Genomic DNA, 21,946 nt, shown 5'->3' with positions numbered 1-21,946 from the left:
GGCACTATACAGAAGAACTATGAGTATTATCCAAGTTATTTTATGTCCAATAGATTGACCGTTGATGCAGTACATATAATGATGATGGTAACTTGGAAATGACCTAAGAAAGATACAAGTAAAGATATGAAATATATGAGAAATCTACTTCAGCTCTCTAAAATAATTTAAATGACCATAGAAAACTCGAGTGCAATTATCCTGGCAACAAATAATAATTTTTTCTCATTCTTATATTATATTGAAGAGAGGCTCAAATCACTTGATAGGTGAATCTTGGATCTTCTAAGAGTCATTTTTCACATTTCCAACAATAACTATAAGAAGAAAAACCAGCATTAAGCAATATCCGTCTTCTTTTGAATTCGCTATACCATCGAAACACAGCTGCTCTTGAAAGACTCCCATCACCAAATACACATTGTAATTGTTTAAGACTTTGATGTTTAGTAGAACTGACGTTGGATTCATAGTAAACAAGGTGCACACATGCTGTCTTTACAACTTCATCATATACTCTGTGATTGCATCGACTCAACTGCTGACAGAGCTTATTGCTTAAAGAAGTTGGTATTTGAAATGTAGTATTGCCAGATTTAATTTCTGTATTTCCGTGGCATGTCAAGATACACTCAATTATAATTGTGGTATTTGCTTGTCATGTTCCTCACCATTTTGCCACTGAAAATTAGTTTGCATTTCTTACCAAAAACTTAAGCAAATGTCTCAAATTACTAAAAATAAATGAAAAAACCAAAGTGGGCATAGGTTCACGTAATATTCTCAGATAGACAAAGATATGTTCTTTCATAATTTTGAACAAATGCTAGGAACGCACATAATATTGGCTTGATAATCAAGTTATTCCAATATAAAAGATTCGATGTGAATCAAAATTTTTTTGAATGAATCATTCGTAAATCAAATATTCATATTTATATTCATATCAATGAATTCGAAAATAAAAAAGTCTGTTAAAATATCCAATTTTGAAAGTTTTGATTGAACTTTTTATTATAGTTTTGATTGGAAATCGTAAATATATTTTGTGCTTTCCGATTGCAAACTCATCATCAAAAATCGAGTCAAACCTATAAAAATTCGAAGTTTATCATTCTTTTTCAGAATTTGATTATTTTTTATTGAAAAACAAAAAGCTTATAATTAAAATCAATATGGAAATGTACAGCTATAAATCTCATTTAAATATGTGTACAAGTTAATATATAGTGTGTTCGCAAAGTAACACAACTCATATTTCGATTTCTCTTGAATACTTTTCTGATTTTTTTCGATAAATTAGGCTATCGATATAAGGTGATCAGAATTATGAAGGTGTATGGAACAAATTATTAACATTTTTGAGCATACTGTATATATTCCTGGATTTCAATAATCTATTAGGTACATGAAAAATACAGCGATCATATTTTCAGTTTTTGAAATATATTTTTTGCCAAAAACGGATGACCGACGGCTGGAATAATTTTTTGTGTTCATTACCCTTTTCTTTATTACCCCCCTCAACCCCAAGTTGATAGAGAGTGGAGGATGATATTTTTATTAATATAATTAATATAATTAATAATTAATATAATTAGCTTCTATAAGTTCAATTGATTCGAACATATTTTGTCTGTATCCTGTTTTTTAAGTAAATGTTCTAGAATATTGCTTTATCGTTATTAATAATTGAGGCGTAAATGGTAGTTTCACAAATTTCCACATAAATTCAGAAATTCAGTATTTAATATCAATAATTTCTGTTAGCTTTATTGATGTCTTCTCTCTTCACAGAATAATGCAAATTCATAATTTAAAGGTTATTATTTGACACTACATTGAATGCATATATTTAAAATCAGAATCAAACTTTGAAAATTTACATCACAACGAAAAAATTGTAATGAGAGTTTAACAACTGATGTCGATACAAACAAAAGTTTTCAGAAAAACTTTCATGTCAAAAGCTATAAAAGACATTTTTTATTCCAAATAACAATTAAGAAAAGCAATATTGAATTTTGAATCCTATATGGAAGTGAGGATCACGCCACTTAGCGTTACTGGGAAATGTATAACTCCCTGTACCAAATGCGACGCTCTTTGACTTTGTCTTCAGTCGAGTCTCAAGCCCGAACGAGGGGTGTTAAGCTGCTCTAATGAGACGTGATAACGTCGAAACTCGTCAGTAGTTACACCTTCTCCTTGGAATTGAGGGCCATTGGAGATTTTAAAATCGACAATATAGTTTTACAGTAAACAGAAAATTAGCGGCTTACCCGCTAGAGGATTTATATATATATATATATATATATATATATATATATATATATATATATATATAAATTTCCTCTAACATTGCTATTGAATATTTTGCCGTATGTCTCCGCCCCATTTTCGAGACTGCGGTTTCGGTTTCAGACAGCCAAAATACATCGGCATTGGTCTCGTTGATGTGGGGGAATTTCTCTGAAACAGTGATTTTTGTCTTATTTGAGTGGATTCTTGTTAACTCCTATTACCGCTTTGGATCTACTAATTCTAAAGTAATTCAACTCCAGATATGTATCATCTGATTCTTCAACTAGCATTTGCACCATTACCACGTTCACCTTCTCATTTGAATCAAATGTCATTTCAACCATAATTCAACAGGCTTGTGGATGACATTGAAATAAATCTGGTAGAAGAGTAAACCCTCTAGCGTTGATAAAATATAACTTTGTTTCTGAGTATTTGGATTGCATCTGGTTAAAATTGTGCCATGAAACCTAACCTAATTTAACTTAACCGTGAAACATTTTTAATCTTAAAGAAATATAAAAACTGTATGTATTTGGAAGTACCAATACCTATACGTTACGTTTTCGACTTTGCTTTCACATCATCATAAGAGCTATTGGTGTCTCTCCTACTAGAGCTAAGCTGAACATATTATATGCTATTGCTCTTCGTACGGTCAGAGTATTTATAAATATTATGATTTGAGACGGCTTTAGGGTCGATAATTCTCCGCTTTTAATCTCGGTCGACCCAAATAATCGGGCACTGGTGCCTGCTGTGCATACAGAAATGATGTGTTTCGGTGTTTTACCCTTTTCTCCACAAAATCTCACTGTAGTCGGGTTTTTCCATTTTTATCACGCTTTTATTAGCTCAGAATTAATAGCATCGTTCTTGTCCTGTTTTTATTTTTTTCTAGTTTTATTTCATATTAGTGATAATAATTCTCACTTAAGCAGTTATATCATTCCTATAATAAGAATTGTTCCCGCCTTATTAGTTTGATCAATTTAAAAATCGTGCTATTTAGTTTTTCCCTAACTAAGATATCAACTTGGAAAAGCTCCTACTTATTTGTAATTAACTACCTATTTCACCCAAACACATGAAAACAGGGTATTGAATCAAGATAGTTGTTTTGGCCTCGATACCCATTGCCAAAAGTGTTTCTTTATAGACAACTGTCTGATATATAAAAGTGATACTTTGGATCATTCGAAATGCTTGTTGTATGATATAACTCAGATTTAAAGTGTCTCATAACGAGCCACATAAAACTACTTCTTTTTTGATAATCAATGCGAATACTGAATACACTATTTACCTTCACTCTCTGAAGACGAAAACCGTGTCGCACAGAGTAATTGTAGGTGTTGGTATAGGAGCAGTGTAAACAGTGTTTTCAGTATGAATACCACTAATGGTTCCAGAGCTTCAGTTTAATTAATCTTCGGTATCAACGGTAGTAGAGGTATGAAACATTTTTTCCTGCTCAACTTCTTCATATTTTCATGACAAAATTTCTTGATATTGTTGTGAAAATCTATCTAATGTTCCTCATTTGTCAATATATGAACATACGGAATCCTTTCCTTCCTCAATGCATCTCTATCTTGGGAGAGTTGCGGCTATTTTGGTTAAGCGTGAGGTATGACTCGCGAATTTTTGTCCCCTACCTAGAGAAGTGCTTTATATTTTTTATATTTCGTATCCAGTTGTTCCGTATCCTCTTTGTCAGTTTGATGCTTAACATTTCTCTTTCCACCTATCTGATTATTTTCTCTATTCAATCTATGTCTTCCTTTGTTGTGATTCTTGTTTTCAGGCATTGGGGGTATTTTTCTTTTCTTTATATATGACAGCTTTTCGTGTTAATCTTATTCTACTTGTCATTTCTTGACTTTGATACCTTTATTCGGTTATATCATTTGATTTTTAATTGTTCATGATTCTCGATACTTTATAGTTTAATTCCTCAATTATCCTTTGCAGTTACCTTTTCATCTTTATTAACAATATGCCATCTGCATATCGTAAGATAATGGGGAGATATTGACCATATTTATTAGTAACTTTATGATCCCGATGAAATTTGTAGAAAAAGTCGTCTAGTATTTGATGGAATACTTAGGATCAAATAGTATATCCTTGTTTGACTTCCCAGTATATCGCAATCGGTTTGGTTTGTTCAATTAGTTCCATAGTTGCTTATGCTTTCAATATATAATTTCATTGTTTACAGATGTGCACATGCACTGAAACCTTTTGTAAACCCTGTTGTGCTTTTCAGACTAGTATGTTTGTCTAATTTGCAAGATAATAATTCTAAAATACAACGAATAATGAAAATATTTAGTGTGAGAACTTTTTTCATATTTTTAGTGACATCTCATTACCCGATGTTGATTCTCATATATTAAAAATATTAAAATATTAAAAATTTGCGAAAAGTCAAATTGCTTAATGGTTTTTCGTGGTAGCGACTATCAAATGAAAATTAATGACTGATACTCTTGTTTTTTTGTACAAATATCACATTTTCATTAAGGAAAGGGATGAAAATTACCATCCAACAGTAATTATCACGCCATCGTGATTTTTTTGACAGCTTTCAATTTTTTTATATCAAAAGCTTGAGATGTCAGAGACTATATATCGATTTATCTTTCCGTTATGTTAATAAGGAAATTTTCTCAAATTCTCCCTTTCATTATCATAAATTTGTCATTTTTTCCTATTATATATTATAATGTACTCAATCGGCAAAGTAATTAGCATTATACTTTTCTTGTCACGTGCAATACGATCAATGTGGATTAGAAAATTTTCAGACAGATAAAATGCCATCAATAAATCTATCGTTTCAAGGTGGTGTACATAATTATGAAAAATTTTGAAACTTGTCAAATTTTATGGATCGAATTTCTTCAGTTCGAGCATGTAATTTTTATCTGGTGACCGTACATAACAATTTTTTTTTTAAATTTGAGTAGAATTTGGTGAACAAAACATATTATTTTAATTATAATATTTTATATTTATAATTAGGATTTCATAATAACTTCATTATTGACATCCCTATTTATGACATTCCTCTCTACCCATAATTATCATATTGTATTTTCTGAATTTTCTTTATCCATCGACTTAAACAAATTTGTATGATTTACTGATGTGTAGTATTCGTCTTATTACAATTGTCTACATAAAAATCGACCCTTGCACCATACTTGACGATTCCTATGTAATATGACCTCCTGAATCCAAATATGACCTCAGTTTTCCAGCATCGCCCTCCGTGGGGCACATACCCCATATACCCATATTTTTCACATATTTTAACTTTTACCCAAGAAAAATTCGAAAGCAGGTAATAAAGTTTTTAGTATAGGTACTAAAGTTTATACAGGTAGATAAAAAAAGGTGATTCTATCTCTAGGACAGATAGAAAACTAAAAAATATTTGGGGTTTGCTCAGTAAAAAATTTTCGTAACGCCATCCGTATTCAAGATAAAGGGCGTTGAAGCAAAAAAAATATACATATTTTTTAAGAATTTGTCGCAAGTACTGGCAACATTGTGTTGAAATTTTATACGAATATGTTTTGGAAGTTGATACATCCAATTAATTTGTTTTTGTGTCTGACTCTCATAAAGAGCACACAGTTCGTACAAAGTACGAGGCATATTTTTTAAATAAGTACCATTTTGGAATTAAAAAAAGAAGTGCAAAGATATCGCAATAATTTTATTTTTAAATGAAAGCCTGTACCTTTACTTTTCTACATAATTTCCGTGAATATTAAGGCGCTTGTCATAACTTGGCACCAGTTTTTAAATACCCTCCTCCACCTGTTAACCACTGTATCACAACAGCTGTTTTGACTTCGTTATCATCTTGAAGAAGCTGACTGCCCAGGTGTTTCTTCAAGTGCAGGTAGTCGCTGGGTGCCAGATCAGGGCTGTAGGGTGGATGATCTAGAGTTTCCCATTGAAAAGATTTGATGAGATTTTTGGTCCGATTAGCCACATGTGGACGGGCATTGTCATGCAGCAAAATGATACCCTCACTCAACTTGCCACGTCATTTGTTCTGGATTGCACGACGCAGATTGTTCAATGTCTCACAATAAGACGCTGCATTGATTGTCTCATTACGAGGCCGAAGCTCCACTAGTAATACTCCTTTTCTGTCCCAAAAAACTGTGCACATGATTTTCCGGGCAGAAATTGTTTGCTTAAACTTCACTTTTTTGGGTGATGATGAATGTCGCCATTCCATGGATTGTTGTTTCGATTCTGGTGTTACGTAGGCCATCCATGTTTCGTCACCAGTAACAATTTTAGGCCTTTAGCACTAAGAAATCGTATAACAGCCCGTACTTCACAATCGGCGGGACTCACTATTGTCGGAGGCATCTTAAACACTCAATGAAGAATCAGACTGTAATGGCGTCATTGCGTAGACAAGAGATGTAGGTACCAGCGCGCATGTGCGGAACGCCGACCTTGGGGTTGCGGCGGCGGAATCGCAAAACGGTACTTACTTTAAAAATATGCTTCGTAGTATCGAACACAACTTTTTCAATATTAGATTTATCAAGCTAAATTTCAAGTGAACTTAACCATCATTTAATACGATACACGATGATCAAATTGTTGTTTGTTTCATACTAATGCATCCAATGGCTCAGTGTCCATACTTATTTAACTTTGAAAACCAAGATTCTATACTCATTAGGCTGGATTTTTGTGAAACGTTACAAAAAACGAAAGCCCTTAGTTCTAATTTTTTCGAATGTATCCGTTCTATCGAAGGGGTCACATTTACATGACAAAAAATTTTTAATTCACATTAACTGACTTAAAAATTGTTGCTCTAGTCACCTGCAATCACGACAAACTGTACAGAACTGGCCTTTGCGAGAAAATTTTACTCCTGGTCGCTGACGACCCTTTGGATTCGATGGAAAATATTTACTTCATCACACATCAAACATAGATTGATCAAGTAGTTTATGAAAGCAGTGGACAGATAATACAGGTGACGCATTTCCATTTTTGGAAACTAAATTTCCTCGTCTCGACGAAGCTAAAATCAAGAAAGGATTTTTTGTGGGTCACCAAATTAGACAACTGTTCCAATATTCGACGTTTATTGAATACCTACATCAAAAATCAAAACGCTTGTACTGTATCTCAGAGTATAAAAGGAAAGCAAGCACTAAATAATGCTACATATATTTATCATCATTTCCAGTTTAAACAGTTTCGACCTTGCAAATGAAATTAATGTTCATAAGTTTTATTAATATAGAAAAGTGGTGAAAATACAAGTTCGGCTCCTCCGAAAAAGGGAGGTCATAAAAGAAAACGGAAACTTTATTTGGAGTCTGGACGTCATTTCAAATAACGATTATCAAAAATAGTGCAGACTATTGTTATCAGAATTATCTTTCAAAACAAATTTACTCCTCACCTATTCCTAATTTTTCTTTTTATTCAGTTTTCTTTATACAACATCACATTTATCTTCTCTTCCCATTCTTCATACTTTTGGTCATTTTAAAGTCACTTGTTCTATTTGGATCTCTAGCATTACAATTCAATTTTTTTCATAGCCTATGAATATTCTAGACCTAGAATATAATAAATATTCCTCCTTCATTATTTTCTCTCTATCTTTTCTTCCATTGTTTTGTAGCGTTCTGAATTTAAATATTATTGTTTTCTACAAAAATGCTTTAGAATTAGTAAATACATTCATCGCTTTTCTCTCTTCCAGTGAATGTGATCAAATCATGATCTTCCAATCGATTTCGTATTATTATTCCCTTTATTTCTATCATGAAATTTTTCATTTGTTGTCCCATAAACTGTTTTACTTCCTAGATAATAAACATTTCAAACCTCTCCTATCTAGTTACTTAACCTGAGTATATTCATTCTCTTTTCCCATTTCTATTTTCATTTTCTGTACTTCTTTTTGTCCCCTTGTTTGCATTCGTTCGGATCAGTTTTCTATGTTTAATAATTGTTTTTTCTAATTAAACTTTTTTACAGAAAAATTAAACACAAGAAGAAGCACAATCAAAATGAACATAGCAGTGCTAGAACGAAAATATAGAAGAGATCCAATAAACTTTGTATTAATAAGTGAAAAAGAATTTTGATGTAGTGCAAATGACAATATTAAGAGGGGTAGAGAATCAGGCTATGAAATGAGAGAGAAGAGGTTTGGAATGTTGATTATCTAGGAGGTAGAACAATGAATGTAAAAACATAGAAGAGACAATCAAAGGATATTAAAGAAATATTAATATGGGATCGATTGGAAGATTATGCTTTGATTGGGTTCACAGGAAGCGTTGAAGGTACCGAATGATTTCTAAATTTTGGTACAAAACAATGGAAGAAAAGAGAAAGGATACAGAGAAAAAAGGAAGAAGGAATATTTATCATTCCAAATTAAACTATAATAATAGATGCCAACTAAGACACGGGAACTTAAAATGATCAAACGTGAAAAAGAACATTTTGGATAGGTGAGCTTCTAATTCGTTGCTAGGCATGTACTGTAAAACAAAGGAAATGAATAAGTATGTTTCAAAAAATAATACTGTACTGTAATAATAAGATGAACATTGAACTACATCTATTATACAAATTTGTCGATGAATTATAAAAACTATATATAAATACTAGAAAATATAATACAATCATTATAGGTAAAGTAGAATATCATAAATAAGTATAATGAAGTTATTGGAATGACTTAACTTAAAATAGTTTGAAAATAAAGTTTCATACAAAAATGTTGTTTGTAAAAGACTGTACCAAACGAGGAAAGATAATTTATTTTAATAAGACAGCTTTTAAAGTCATAGATAGTTATTAAATTATAGAGTTTCTGATTTTTCTATGTTTAAGAAAGTTTCAAATTTTTTTGATATATGGTGGTAGGTGGTAGGCTGTTTGCATTTATGCTTGAGTCCAAACACTCTCATTTTCTAACAAATTTAGTAAAATTTCTATATAGGAAGGGAGATTTCATTTTTTTTCTCAAAAATTTGGACTGATATATTGATCATAGCACACAGTGTTCTTATCATCAAACTCAAAGTATGAATCTTGTCGAGTAAGGATAGTTTGTTATTATTATCATTATGTATATGTACCTGACGAAATATCTTGAAACTTAAGTTATATATCGGAAATATTCCATTAGTTAAGAGAATATTTTTAACCCTGTGCTGTTCTCACTTGAATAATAATTGTCGGATTCGCAACATCTAAATAATTCTAGAACCATATATTTTGAAGCAGTTGGTGTTTAGAGTTCTGGATTTAAGTACATGTGACATCCTCTGGAAGTTATTTGATTTGGTTTGAACGAGTAACTGTTCTCAACAACGGTAACACAGGGTCGGCAATGAGGTAAATATGAGAAAATTCCCATTTTTAATCACTCAAAGCACTATTAAACGAATTACTTGAAAGAGAACAAAGACTGTTAAAGAGTTGGAACGAGAATAATTGTAACAAGAACAAACGCTGCGTAATTGAATGAAACATGGTCGAAATTAATTATTCATCGTAAATCGCAAACTTAGCCGGCTCGAAGGTCTATTGAAACATTATCGCTGATACGATAATAATTGTTGGAAAAATTAAACAACTACTAAACTATAGAAATAGTAATCGCTCCTAATATAAGCTAGGCACGTTCTAGACACTGAACATGTTACATGATATTAATCGGATTAATTATCATCATTTACCTTTTAAATGGTACCGATCATATTTTGGTAATTGCTTGGTTTTCTGTTATGTCCATAGTTCATATTACACTTATTTCGTTTTTATAATCTGAAATGTATTCACATAAACTGAAACATTTGTATAATTTTGGTAATCTTCTTTTAATAATCGAATTACGGCGATGGACTTTCCAACAGTTCACGGTCTTATACAAATAAAAGATCAGGAAATAACTGGAGGTGAGAAATGGAAGGTCAATAGTAATATCAAACGTTTCATTAAAACTTTAAATATACTTTATCAAACGTTCTTTGTTTTGCTTTCAAATGAATAAAAAACTGAAATTAGGTTAATTGTATATTGTATATTGTATATTTTTGGTATTTTTTCTAGAGAGGGTAACAAAAAGTATATCGTAGGATACCTTAGAGAAGAAAAAAAGCAGTTTGAATGAGATATGGCGTAGACTTGAACTATCTAGAAGCTGTAATGCGATGCTAAATGAATCTTCTTTGAATGCTCTTTTCCTCGTTTTTCCGTTTTGGTTTCTGTGATTCTTCAAATTGAAACAAGTAAACAGTTGTCGCACTCTTGGCGCAAGATACTATAGCGCATTTTTTACTGTTAGAAATCAGTAACTATTAACAAAATTCTTAATTTATACAGTGTGTCTACTTCAGTTGGAATCATATGGAAAACTTTTTTATTAGTGGTTTTATGGAAAAAAGTTACTCTTGATTAAAAGTTCTGCAAAGTCGAAAAGTTGAAATGCAACCATCATATATAATTTTTTTAAGCAATATACGATGTTTGTCGCAAAATTTGAAATTTATGCAAGAGTAAAGTATCTTCATTTTTCACAATTCAGAAAAATGTTATTGAGTAAAGTTGTTTTGAATTAAAAGTTATATCTAAATATGCAATTACAGTCATTTATCATGAAAATTCAGGTTTTGTGATTATTTACTAATTTCCGTATTAATTATTTTGGCTGCATGAAATTATCTCTCTTACCTGTTAAAAACATGTTTACCTTTCTACTTATTACTGTTTTTGAACAACTTTGCAATTTACATACGTAATGAATGTATTATAATTATTTATTGTAGAAATTAAAGAATCCATACAAAGAATATTTATTGAACAGAAACAAACAACTCTCCAACTGGACTTCTTCATCAAATAGTCCCATGGTCCCCGCTGATAAACCTGCTGTTTGAGTAACCCCCTAAAAAGTCAAGGACATTTATATTAGCAGACCTAGGAGGCCAAAAAATTTTGACTTTTGGAAAAAGTACTCTAACGTTTAATGTACCTATGGATGGAAGCACCGCCGTGTTGGAACCAAATTGTCATACGTTCTTGTAAAGGTCGTGCAAAAAATCGCTTACTCGATTTTCTAATAATTGTAAGTATTGTGGGACATTTAAGGAATATGGAATAAAAGGTCCACCTAATTTATTATTGTACAACCACACCATACTTTTCAAAAAAATATTGGTTACGACTTTTTATTACGAAGTTTGGATTACTGTATTGTATTTTGATAATAAATGGCTGTAATTGCATATTTTAATATAACTTTTGAATCAACACAACTTAACTTCATGACATTTTTCTGAATTGTGAAAAATAAAGTTACTTTATTCTTGCCCAAAATTCAAATTTTTTCAACAAACCTCATATAATGCTTCAAAAAATTGTAATCTGATTATTGAATTTTAACTTTTAGACTATGTAGAACTTTTTATCAAGAATAACTCTTTTTCATAAGACCACTAGTAAAAAAGTTTTCCATAAGGTTCCAGCTTAAGTTTGCATAGAAAATAAAGCAAGAAAATATCAATAGTTTCATATATTTAATAATTTTGCCCTCATCGTTTCTTGACAATTCTCATAATAATTAGTTCATGAAATGAAAAATGACATGAATAGACGTCTACTGAAGCCAATTGACTTCTATTGTCATTTAATATTGATCAATCTTATGATTGACGTCTATTGATGTCGATTCAGATTCACGTCAATTCATTTGGTCAAAGGGATCAAGGAAATCACATTTTGGTTAATTTAATTAATTCTTTTCCAATAATACAAAAAAAATTTCTCATTTCGATACACACCAATACACACTCTCTTCCGATTTGTATTTACGTTAAGAAAATGTATTTTCTCGGAAAATACAAATTATAATCAAAGTAGTTTCTAATTGGTCAGTTTTTTCTAGTTTTTTTTTCATAATATCGACAGAGATTTATCTTAAACGTCTTAAAATAAATTACGTCACACGAATTTCATGATTTTTTGCCTCTCCTCCCGTTCTTGTCACAGCTGGTCTTGAAAACATGGACTTTGAATACACTTCTTTAAATCCATTTTTTCATAACTGGCACAGCAGCCACTTTGTTCTCGTTTGGTTTGTTAATGGTAAAAACATTAGTTGCGTCAACGTCTTTTTCATCAAACCATACAGCATCATCGTTATCATAAACACAAGTTTTTCTGGCACGTCTAGCAGAAATTCTTTGAGATAAAACTTCTTGTTGCGTCTTATGGAATTGCTTGTGATTAGTGGCTTTGTATGAAGCTCAATATAGTTTACCTAAATCATTTTTTTTTCATTTTAAACGTAGAGTGAATGTTGGAAGATATGAATAAATCCACATTACATCGGAAAACTTAGAAGCCGCTTGTGACAAGTGGTTAATAAACAGAAATTAGAGGAAACTAGAAACTATCTTGATTTTGGAAGAGTTTCCAATTAAGTCACCAATAGAAAACCTATAATTCGATAAAAAGAACGCTTCAGGAGAAATTTAAATTTTTATATTGGGCAATAGAGTACAAAAATTGAAAATCCTTTTTCATTTTCCTTGTCTATGTACTGTCTACGGATGATTCATAAAAATAAAATGAAATTTCCTTCTGCCCTTTTGAATAAATAATAACTCTATAATTCTACGAAACGAGCTAATCAAGGAAATTTACATTTGTCGGGGAAAATGTCAACTACATCAACATACATACATAAATCGGGTTCAAAACGTCCTACGACGTTGTCCGATGCCTAATTGCTACTCTTCCCTGTCGCTGCAGTTCTTATCGTTCAGATTTTATTCATATTCTGTACTCTCATTCCTTGCATCCATGATAATATTAGTCTTCCTCTCTTTTTGTTCTCCTGTGAGATCCACTTCATTATTTTTTTTTTTGGAATCCCTCCTCCCCCATACTCTGAACGTTCCCGTACCAAATCAATTGCTTTGCCTCAATATATTCTATGATTGTCTCTCTATCATCTGTCCCATCTTTGTCCCATCTTTGTAATTCCCAGATATTTATAGTTCTTGTTATATTTTTTTTTCTAGTTGTCCGTTGTTTGTATCCTCTCCTATACATAAGTACTGTGTCTTTTCTACGTTCATTTGTAGTGCCAGTTTCGTATTCTTACTTTATTTTGCGTGCCATGTATTTCAAGTTATCTCTCTCGTTTGCACATATTACCTGATCATTCACAAATTGGAGGGTGTGAAATTTTTTCAACAACCCTCAAATATAGCATAACAAGAATTAGAACGATTTAACTAGAACTAGAAAGTAAGTAGTCTTCGGCTGGAAATTCTCCTTCAGCCTTAGTCGGAGAATCTACAACTATATTAGCATGAAGTGAATAATTAATATCAATTTGAACGCCATCAGATTTTTAGCAAAAGAAAAATTGAAGGAGAAAAGCTGGACCAACCTTATAAAGAATTAACGCTAATGGAATTAACAGAAGTAGTCCCAAAACACGATCTTTCAAATTGATATAAATTACTGGAATCACTAAAAGGAAAGATTCCGCAATTATATATTTAATAGAAAATAGCATTGAAGACACAAAAGGAATACAAACTTATAAGGTGAAAACGTCAACTCTGGACTGGACTAAATTTTCAAATTTAGCATCAATCAAAGAGAATCAAGTTCTAGTTAATAGTTAACTTAATTCACCGATTCTTGCGTTGTTTTTTCTCGCGCTGTGTGCGAGGATACGTTATTTTGAGAAACATAAGTTTTTTGGCGTGAACTAATTCTGAAATTTTTGAATTCAGTTGACTCAGAAGATTGCAATTATACTATCTGCATATTGTTTCACAATGTATGGCTAATTCTTTTATTAAATTACAATCTTACATAGTCATGTTGCTATGATTGATGGCTTTAACGCACTCGTCTTTAATACGTCTATAATAACATTTGAATGCAGCAACACATCTTTCTAATGTTTAGATGGAAGGTAAATGACCCTTAACCATCACGTAAATTCAGAATTTTATTACTGCACGAGATTCGAATACACCTATTGCAAGATCTATTGAATGTATCGACCTAAGTGAAAACGTTGTCAACACTCGTGTCGGGTATTGCTGCCTTAGTCGATAGCGCTGAAGACCCTACGTATAGTAGATAATACAACGTGCAGATTTTACTATGGCGAGGACTAAATCTCTATCCAGATTCTCTCGAAGAGTGGAGAACCACGGAGCTCCAGAGCAAGAAATAAAAAGTAAAAATCTTTGGCAGCTAAACCCATCCGAAATCCTGAAGAGATTGGGATTAATAGATTAGCTGTAAAACTGAGTATCCTCACTGCCAAAGTGAGAAAATGAAATACAATAGATTTTTTTGCTTGCAGTGTACATGACACCCTTATACCCACACAAGTACAGAGTGAGTTTTATGTTATAAGCCCGGTATTATGGTGGTATTTACTTCTTTTATCCTGGAAAATAATGAACTTCGTTATTTAAAATAGATCACCCTGTATAATCATCGCTTTTCGAAACCCTTATTACAAGATCTTTGCACATCAAAATTTATAAAAATCGTACAAGCCCTTTCTGGGATAATTGAGGCGTTGGTATTATTACTTCACCCAGCTTTTCGGCAATAGTATGGTTAGGATTTATTTATGGAAATTCTTCATGGTAGTAGCAGATTGTCAGTATTACCTTTTTGTCTTTCATGCTTTTTCTGTGTGACTCCTCAGCAGCTATTAAACCAACCATCAACCACTAGACTCTAGCTAAGAACTAAAACAACTCAGCATTTTTCATATAAGTTTCCTTATTCTATAGCGTGAAACCAAATGTGTAATGATTATTGTCGTTGGCTATTAGCTAATTTCCCTTCCCTCCCCGCACTACATTGGGGTCAAAAAGTGTTGATAATCAATCACAGTTTTTCCATCCACTTGATATTTCATGAATATTCTTATACCTTCATTCTATAGTGAAATTCTCCTATTAGGATCATGTTATTGACTTCCCTCTGCCACATTTTATAAATCAATAATTGGAAACTCATTCCAGATATTTTGATAATATACTTCTGTTAAAATTACGAAACTATGGTGCAAAAGCTTTCTCAAAATTAATGTGTTTCATTTATATCATCAAATACGGTACTAATGTATGTAACCCATCATTTGAATTTTATTAAATTTCACATTAATCTGATCTCTCCTGATAGGACAATCGGTATTTAGATATTTGCGTAAAAAAATATTCTACAGAAGCTGCTCGTGAATTTTATTCATAAACTAGCTTCTCAAGTTCAAGAAATTTTAATATTTTTTGTAGATATATATTACAGTTGAAGTAGATCACAGAATGCGGAACATTTCAATTTACTGCAGAGCTTTTATCGTTTCACATTGTTCTACGGAGTTCGCTTAACCAACCACTTCAAAGTTCATCACATAAAATTCGAAAGCAAAGTTTTGTTGTACTTTCATTATAGTGATAATTCAATTTGATTATTTCTCTCAGAAGTTCTTCCAGATAAAATTTTAAATAAATCCAATTTCCGAATATCTGTTGTGTTCCTCACACTATTTTTAATTTCAGATCGTCTTTTAATCCTATGAGCTGATATTTAATCTGCCACTATATTAATTGGTACCAAGAGCATGAAGCGGTAATTGGAATTTGCTGTTTTATAGTTGTGTGTACATTTTCAATATAAACATATTCACTTTCTCTTCCAAAATCAACACCAAGCTTCTTAATAATTTATACTTCAACATTCTATTTCACTTTGCTGTATAACCACATAGTAACAAAATTTGTTGATTGAATTAATAACTCAAATCCAGTCTTGAACGAACACGTAGTTTCCTCTGCCATGTATTTTTATGGTTAAATTAACGGAAATTGAAATTTCACTACATAATATTTGCATTGCATAATATTTGTTGTTACAAGTACGATTATAAAGTCCTACGAAGTAGGTGTAGGCTTTAGTTTAAATTCATGATTATTCATGCGAACTTGAAGAAAATATAAGTTAGTTAAGAGTGCGCGTTGTCTACAAAAATAACAAAAATCTTGCCAGAATGTAACTATCTTCTTCATAATCTAGATTAAGACCAAGATGCTACAAAAATATTAATACACTCCTCCCAATACAAATCATAATACCATTTACAAAATTTTTGATGCACAAAATTAGTGAACGATTTTAGAAACTCTGTTTTAACAATATTGAAGGAAGAGAAAATTACATAGTTATTGTAGTTCATTACGTTATAATAGAAATTTTGAAACGCAAATAACTCGAAAGCTGAGAGGAATTCGAAAAAAACTGCCCAAACAAAAAATTTCGAACAAAAAATTTTCTTAAAAAAACGTCGCAGGTCATTTTTTCCCTGGAACCACTATTTCCAAGTTAATCTCTTTCGACGCCGAAAGCCAATTTACGTTACAGGCGTACATAGAAACTGCTGGAACTCTTGGAAAACCATTTCATTTCCAAAAATCAAAATGCATCTTGATGGTTAAGATCTCTGTTTTCTACTTGGGTAAGCTAGCATAATTTTCGACTTGGGAAATTTTCGGAAATCTTGCGAGATGGAACACTTGAAGTTTCAATGGATATGTATTTTCATGTATTTAACACATATGAACTACTTCATGGTTTCAAATGAATAAAAACCTTTAAAAATCGCGATCATGAACACTATCTTCGTACTCGGTTGAATATTATTTCAATATTCACAGACTCATTCAATTTTTTCCAATTTATAATTGTCAATTCCCTCAAATTTTCATGTTTGTCACAACAATGCATGTACTTTGTTTTTATTAATCTTGCTCATAATCCTTTTTATTGTCTTATATTATTATACGGATGCGGGTATTAAATCTTTTCCCCTCAGGAATCTCCGTTATTTTACAAAAAGGTGAAAAATCCTCGAACGTGTCAATTTTTAATTAGGATTTTTATTAAATTTACCTCCTGCCCTTGACAGCTAGCCCCTCAGATTTTTTAAATATCAAAGTGGTTCGTGCGATACTTCGATGGAAATGAAAACCACAGTTAACAAATGTATTATACTTTGCTTTAATCTCAAATATTTCTTTGTTAATAACAATTTATTGGTTTAAGATTCACCATTTGTGAATAACAAGACAAAATGAGGTTTAGCTTTAAATTTGGATCTATCTTGATCTTACAAAAATTATTTAATTTTCATCATTTAACGCTTGTACCGTTTCATTTTTTCCGACTTAATAATTTATACACCCTGGCTAGAACACTTTCCTAGATGGTGTATATCAGGTTTTGATAGCTCAAGCCCAAGCATTTTTCTATAATTGGTTGTTAATAATAATGGAGTTCAACAATTGCAATTTGGTGATTTTTTTATCCACAAAAATGAAAATGGTACAGCCTCACAGTTTAGCAATTTTAATATTTAGTGAAGCGGCCCGTAACTACCATGAAGCTATGAAAATATTCAAGGAGAGTTTTTCAGATCGTCCAATTGATCTGCATCACTACGTATACCACAAAATTTGATACTGGTTCGCTCGAAATCAAGATACGAGATCATTGAAAAAAGAATTCTAATGAAAAACAAAGGGAATGTTTTGTCTTAATTTCTAATAAATTCATGCAGTTCAAGTAGAAATGTTGCTAAAGCATCTAAAGTAAGTCATATAACCGTTTTCAACATTTTAAGAAAACAAAAAGTTCATTCAAATAAAGTGAAAACGGCACACGAATTGATAGTATGGAACTATGGATAATAAGATTCACTAGATCAAAATTACTAAGACATATTTGTTTCTCCAATGAAGCTAAATTATATTTAAATGGTTATGTACATCCATAAAACGTCAGATATTGGTCTGACCAGAACCTTCGACTGTTTGAGTGTCATACTCAATTAAATGTTTTGCAGTTATACTAGGAGAATATATTATATAGACGAGAGGTTTAATGGAAGAAGTCTATCTTAACCTGTTACAGATACAAATTGTTCGTTCAAATAATGATGTAGTTGGAAATCATCAAGGCCAATTCACTCAGGATATTATTTTTCAGCTGAATTTAGCTTCATCTCATTACGCCGAGTTCGAAATTATTCAAATAATTTTTATCTGAGAACATGGATTGGATATCGTAGATGGCTACTAAGATCATCATATGGAACTCCTCTAGATTTTCACCTATAGGGTTAACTCCAAAGTGTATGTGAGCTGCTATATGTCGTTTATAATATTGGAAGAAAGTTGTAGAAATGATATTCGGACCATAAACAAGGTTGGGAAGGACACGAAAGAAATGATTTATTTTTGCCAGGAAGTGAATGGAGCATATTTCCAGCATTTTCTGTAGTAGATCAAATTTTCTCTGGGATAATTTGTTTAGTCCCTTTAATTTCGAAGAATTAATGTGATATATCATTTTTTATTAATTTTTATCAATCAATTGTTTCATCCAAAATTTAAAAATGATACATTTCAGCTGTTCAAACTCTTTTCAACGAAGTATGGCACGACTCCCCTTATTATAAAAAATTTGAAGGGATAGCTGTCAAAGCTGTCAAGGAGATAAAAGGGTGACAATTTTGTTGTTTTTTTTTTAGAAAACACCTCGATTAAAATAAAAATTGAAAGATCTGAGGATTTTCAATCTTTGTCTAGAATAATGAAGATTTCTTTTGGGAGTAAGACGTAATATCCGAAAACATTCCAAATAATACACATCCTCGTTCAAACTCATATTATTATTTTAATAAACATTTCTTATTTTTAGTGTTTGATTCAGTAACATAAGTCTATTTAGTGATCCACTTATAATTAGATCATAATTCAGCACATCTTACGTATATCTCCTCATATTTATGTTCAGAATGCCAAATCTTATTCTATTTATTAATATTATTCATTATATAGTAATCCATTCAGTTATATTGAAAATTATATCCTTTGAAATCGCATTTATCAAAATAAAAGTATATTTTAGTACTTACCTTTGCAACTATAACTACTAAGAGAAGTTGTTCTAGTTGGAAGCGATGCTAGTCGGCCTCTACAATGCGGACATGGATCATTGATAACCTGCTCAGTTCGTGCCCAGCGAGTTGCTACCGGTGGGGGTAGAGGAGGAGGTGGTGGTGAAGGGCTTGCCGAAGGACTAGACCAACTTGGTCCATCCATCATTTGATTCAGATGATTATTGCTGTTATTCACTTTCAATAACGCCATCTGGAAAAATATTGAACACCCCACATCAGAAAGTAATACAAATACGTATTAAACATTTGAATATTCAATATCAACATCTCTCTAGTAACACAATAAAATAGCTTTTCTTTTGTAACTTCTTCAGCTCCTAGGTTAATTTTCCATTTTACATTTCTTTTATTTTATTTTCTTAACGTTTAACTCTTTAACATTATCAGAAGAATTAAAACTAAAATTCTTTCACTTTTTACTGCTTAGCTTTTTCAAGTTTTCATGGTAGTTTGTCTTGATTTTAGATCTCTTTCCTATTGAAATCATATTAATTGTGGCCCCAAATTATAAAATTTTGAGTTACTCTGGAAAATTAGGGATATAAAGGAACAGAAAATCAAATATTTATCACAAATTGAAAAATATTTATTATTTTTTATTTATTGGATATTTTAGGGTGTGTAACATTACTGTAACATTGAGTTAAACCGAAAGAAAATCTACTTATGTAGTATGGATGAATCTAAAACAATGATTTTGTTGATTGTAGCATAACGGTACTCCGCATTTCTCCCAAATTGTTTGAGATACACCAGTACATTTGAGAAACCTGAACCAAACCCTTTTCTCTACCAAAATCGGCAAGTGGCGAATTTGATCCTACCTTGCTGCCAATTCGGAGACATGTTGCGCTAATCCATTGTGTTTTTTGGTTTAAATCTCATCGATCCTAAGTCAAAAATATGCTGAAAACAATTGTTCGTCACTGCAGTTTTTTGTCTATCTTACTTATCGATATAACAGCCAAGAATTCACCGAAGTCAGGTCTAATAAGTGATAAAACATCCAAATCTGCTATCTTTTACTTTGTACCAAAATTTTATGTCTTCCCATGAAACTGTCAATCCAATCTACACCTCCCATATGCCGATCATAATCTCCGACAATATGGGAGCGATCAATGTTGATGAACTTTTCATTGGCCTTATCGTAAAGTGTGGGCCTTCGGGAATTCTCCAGAAAAAGATGACACCAGAGTTACAACTTTATTGTCGTTACATAAAACGTTTGACACATCAATTCCTTTCACATTTAACGGAAAATCCGCGTTTATTTCATTACTTCTTTCTCAGTGGGTAGTTTGCAATCTGGAATGAGATAGCGTTATACTGTCCCTAGACCCCTTTTACTAAGTACTCCAGTATTATCAAAGAAGTTGAGTAATTATTAAAATAAAGTTGATATTTTTGACGTCTTGATCTACCTCGCGTCATTGACTACTACGTTTGAAGATGCTCCTAAATCTGGTTTATCGGAGAGTATAACATTTTGAGTTCCTGTTTGTAGGCGAAACTGGAAATCCTACTTAGTACAAATATCTTATATCTCAATTTGTGTTTGTGTGTGTGATTTTTTAGAATTAAAATTCCTCAGATTACATGGAAACAACTGTCATAAATAAAAAGGAAGAAGAATACCTGAAAATACTGGGAACTATATTCGGACCACATGTTACAGGAGATGAAGAGAGGAGATTGAAGAAAAATGAAGAAATAGAAGAAAAACTGGAAGGAGAAAATATAATGAGGTATGTGAAAGCACAAAGAATAAATTGGGCATGTCACATCATGAGAAGGGAACCTACATAAATTGTGAGGGGGGTATCATAATAGATATATCTACGGTCAAGAGGCAGACCAAGAAATACCTGGAGTAACCAATTTCAAGAAGATATCAGAATTGTAGAAATAAATGCCAAATTCAAGAACAAAAAATAATGGAGAAAGCTGATAAATGAAGCCAGAGCCAACAAGAACCAATAACAAAAGAACATGGGGAATAATCCACCCCAATAAAGGAATATGTAGGCGCCTAAAGCCCTAGCCATAATCCAAGAGATTAAACGGTACAATGATGATGGTTAAAGCTAGACAAAATATGAATTAAAATTCATGTTGAGGTTATTTTTAGCTTAGATTTAAGAGTGTCATTGATATGGTAGTAAATACTAATAATTTCATTCGATAATCGCCAATTTAGGCTATTTTTGGATGAACTCTCTGCAGAACAAATTATGACATATGAAGTTTCAAAAATAAGGGCAGTTGGTAAATTATTTGTATACTCATCTGATAATTTTTCAAAACAATCTCATTTGTAGGAAACACCAATGAGAAGTCAAAATATTATCCAGTCATACATATATACAGTCATTATACAGAAGAAATAACTGTTAGATTAATTAACTATTGATTTTCCTACTTTAAGAATATGGATAGCTCTTTTAATATTTTTGCAAATCCCTATAAGTGTAATAAGGAAGATGCTCTGCTTCACCTATATATGTAGTAGTTCGACTGTATTTAAACTCCAAATTTAATGATATGGAA

The 21,946-nt window shown here is 31.7% G+C and overlaps 1 protein-coding gene across 1 annotated transcript in view; it reads right to left on the bottom strand.

The window, feature by feature from the left end:
- LOC130901346 (monocarboxylate transporter 2-like) overlaps positions 1–21,946 on the bottom strand; it is a 392,606-nt gene that overhangs the window by 161,177 nt on the left and 209,483 nt on the right. Inside the window, exon 3 of the mRNA XM_057812657.1 lies at positions 19,352–19,586. Coding sequence (XP_057668640.1) covers positions 19,352–19,586 — 235 coding nt within the window. The remainder of the gene's footprint in view (positions 1–19,351; positions 19,587–21,946) is intronic.

This window comes from Diorhabda carinulata, chromosome X (genome assembly GCF_026250575.1).
Source record: "Diorhabda carinulata isolate Delta chromosome X, icDioCari1.1, whole genome shotgun sequence".
Classification (NCBI taxonomy): Eukaryota; Metazoa; Arthropoda; class Insecta; order Coleoptera; family Chrysomelidae; genus Diorhabda; species Diorhabda carinulata.
Note: the sequence above shows the minus strand (reverse complement) of the source record. Positions and strands in the feature narration are given on the sequence as shown.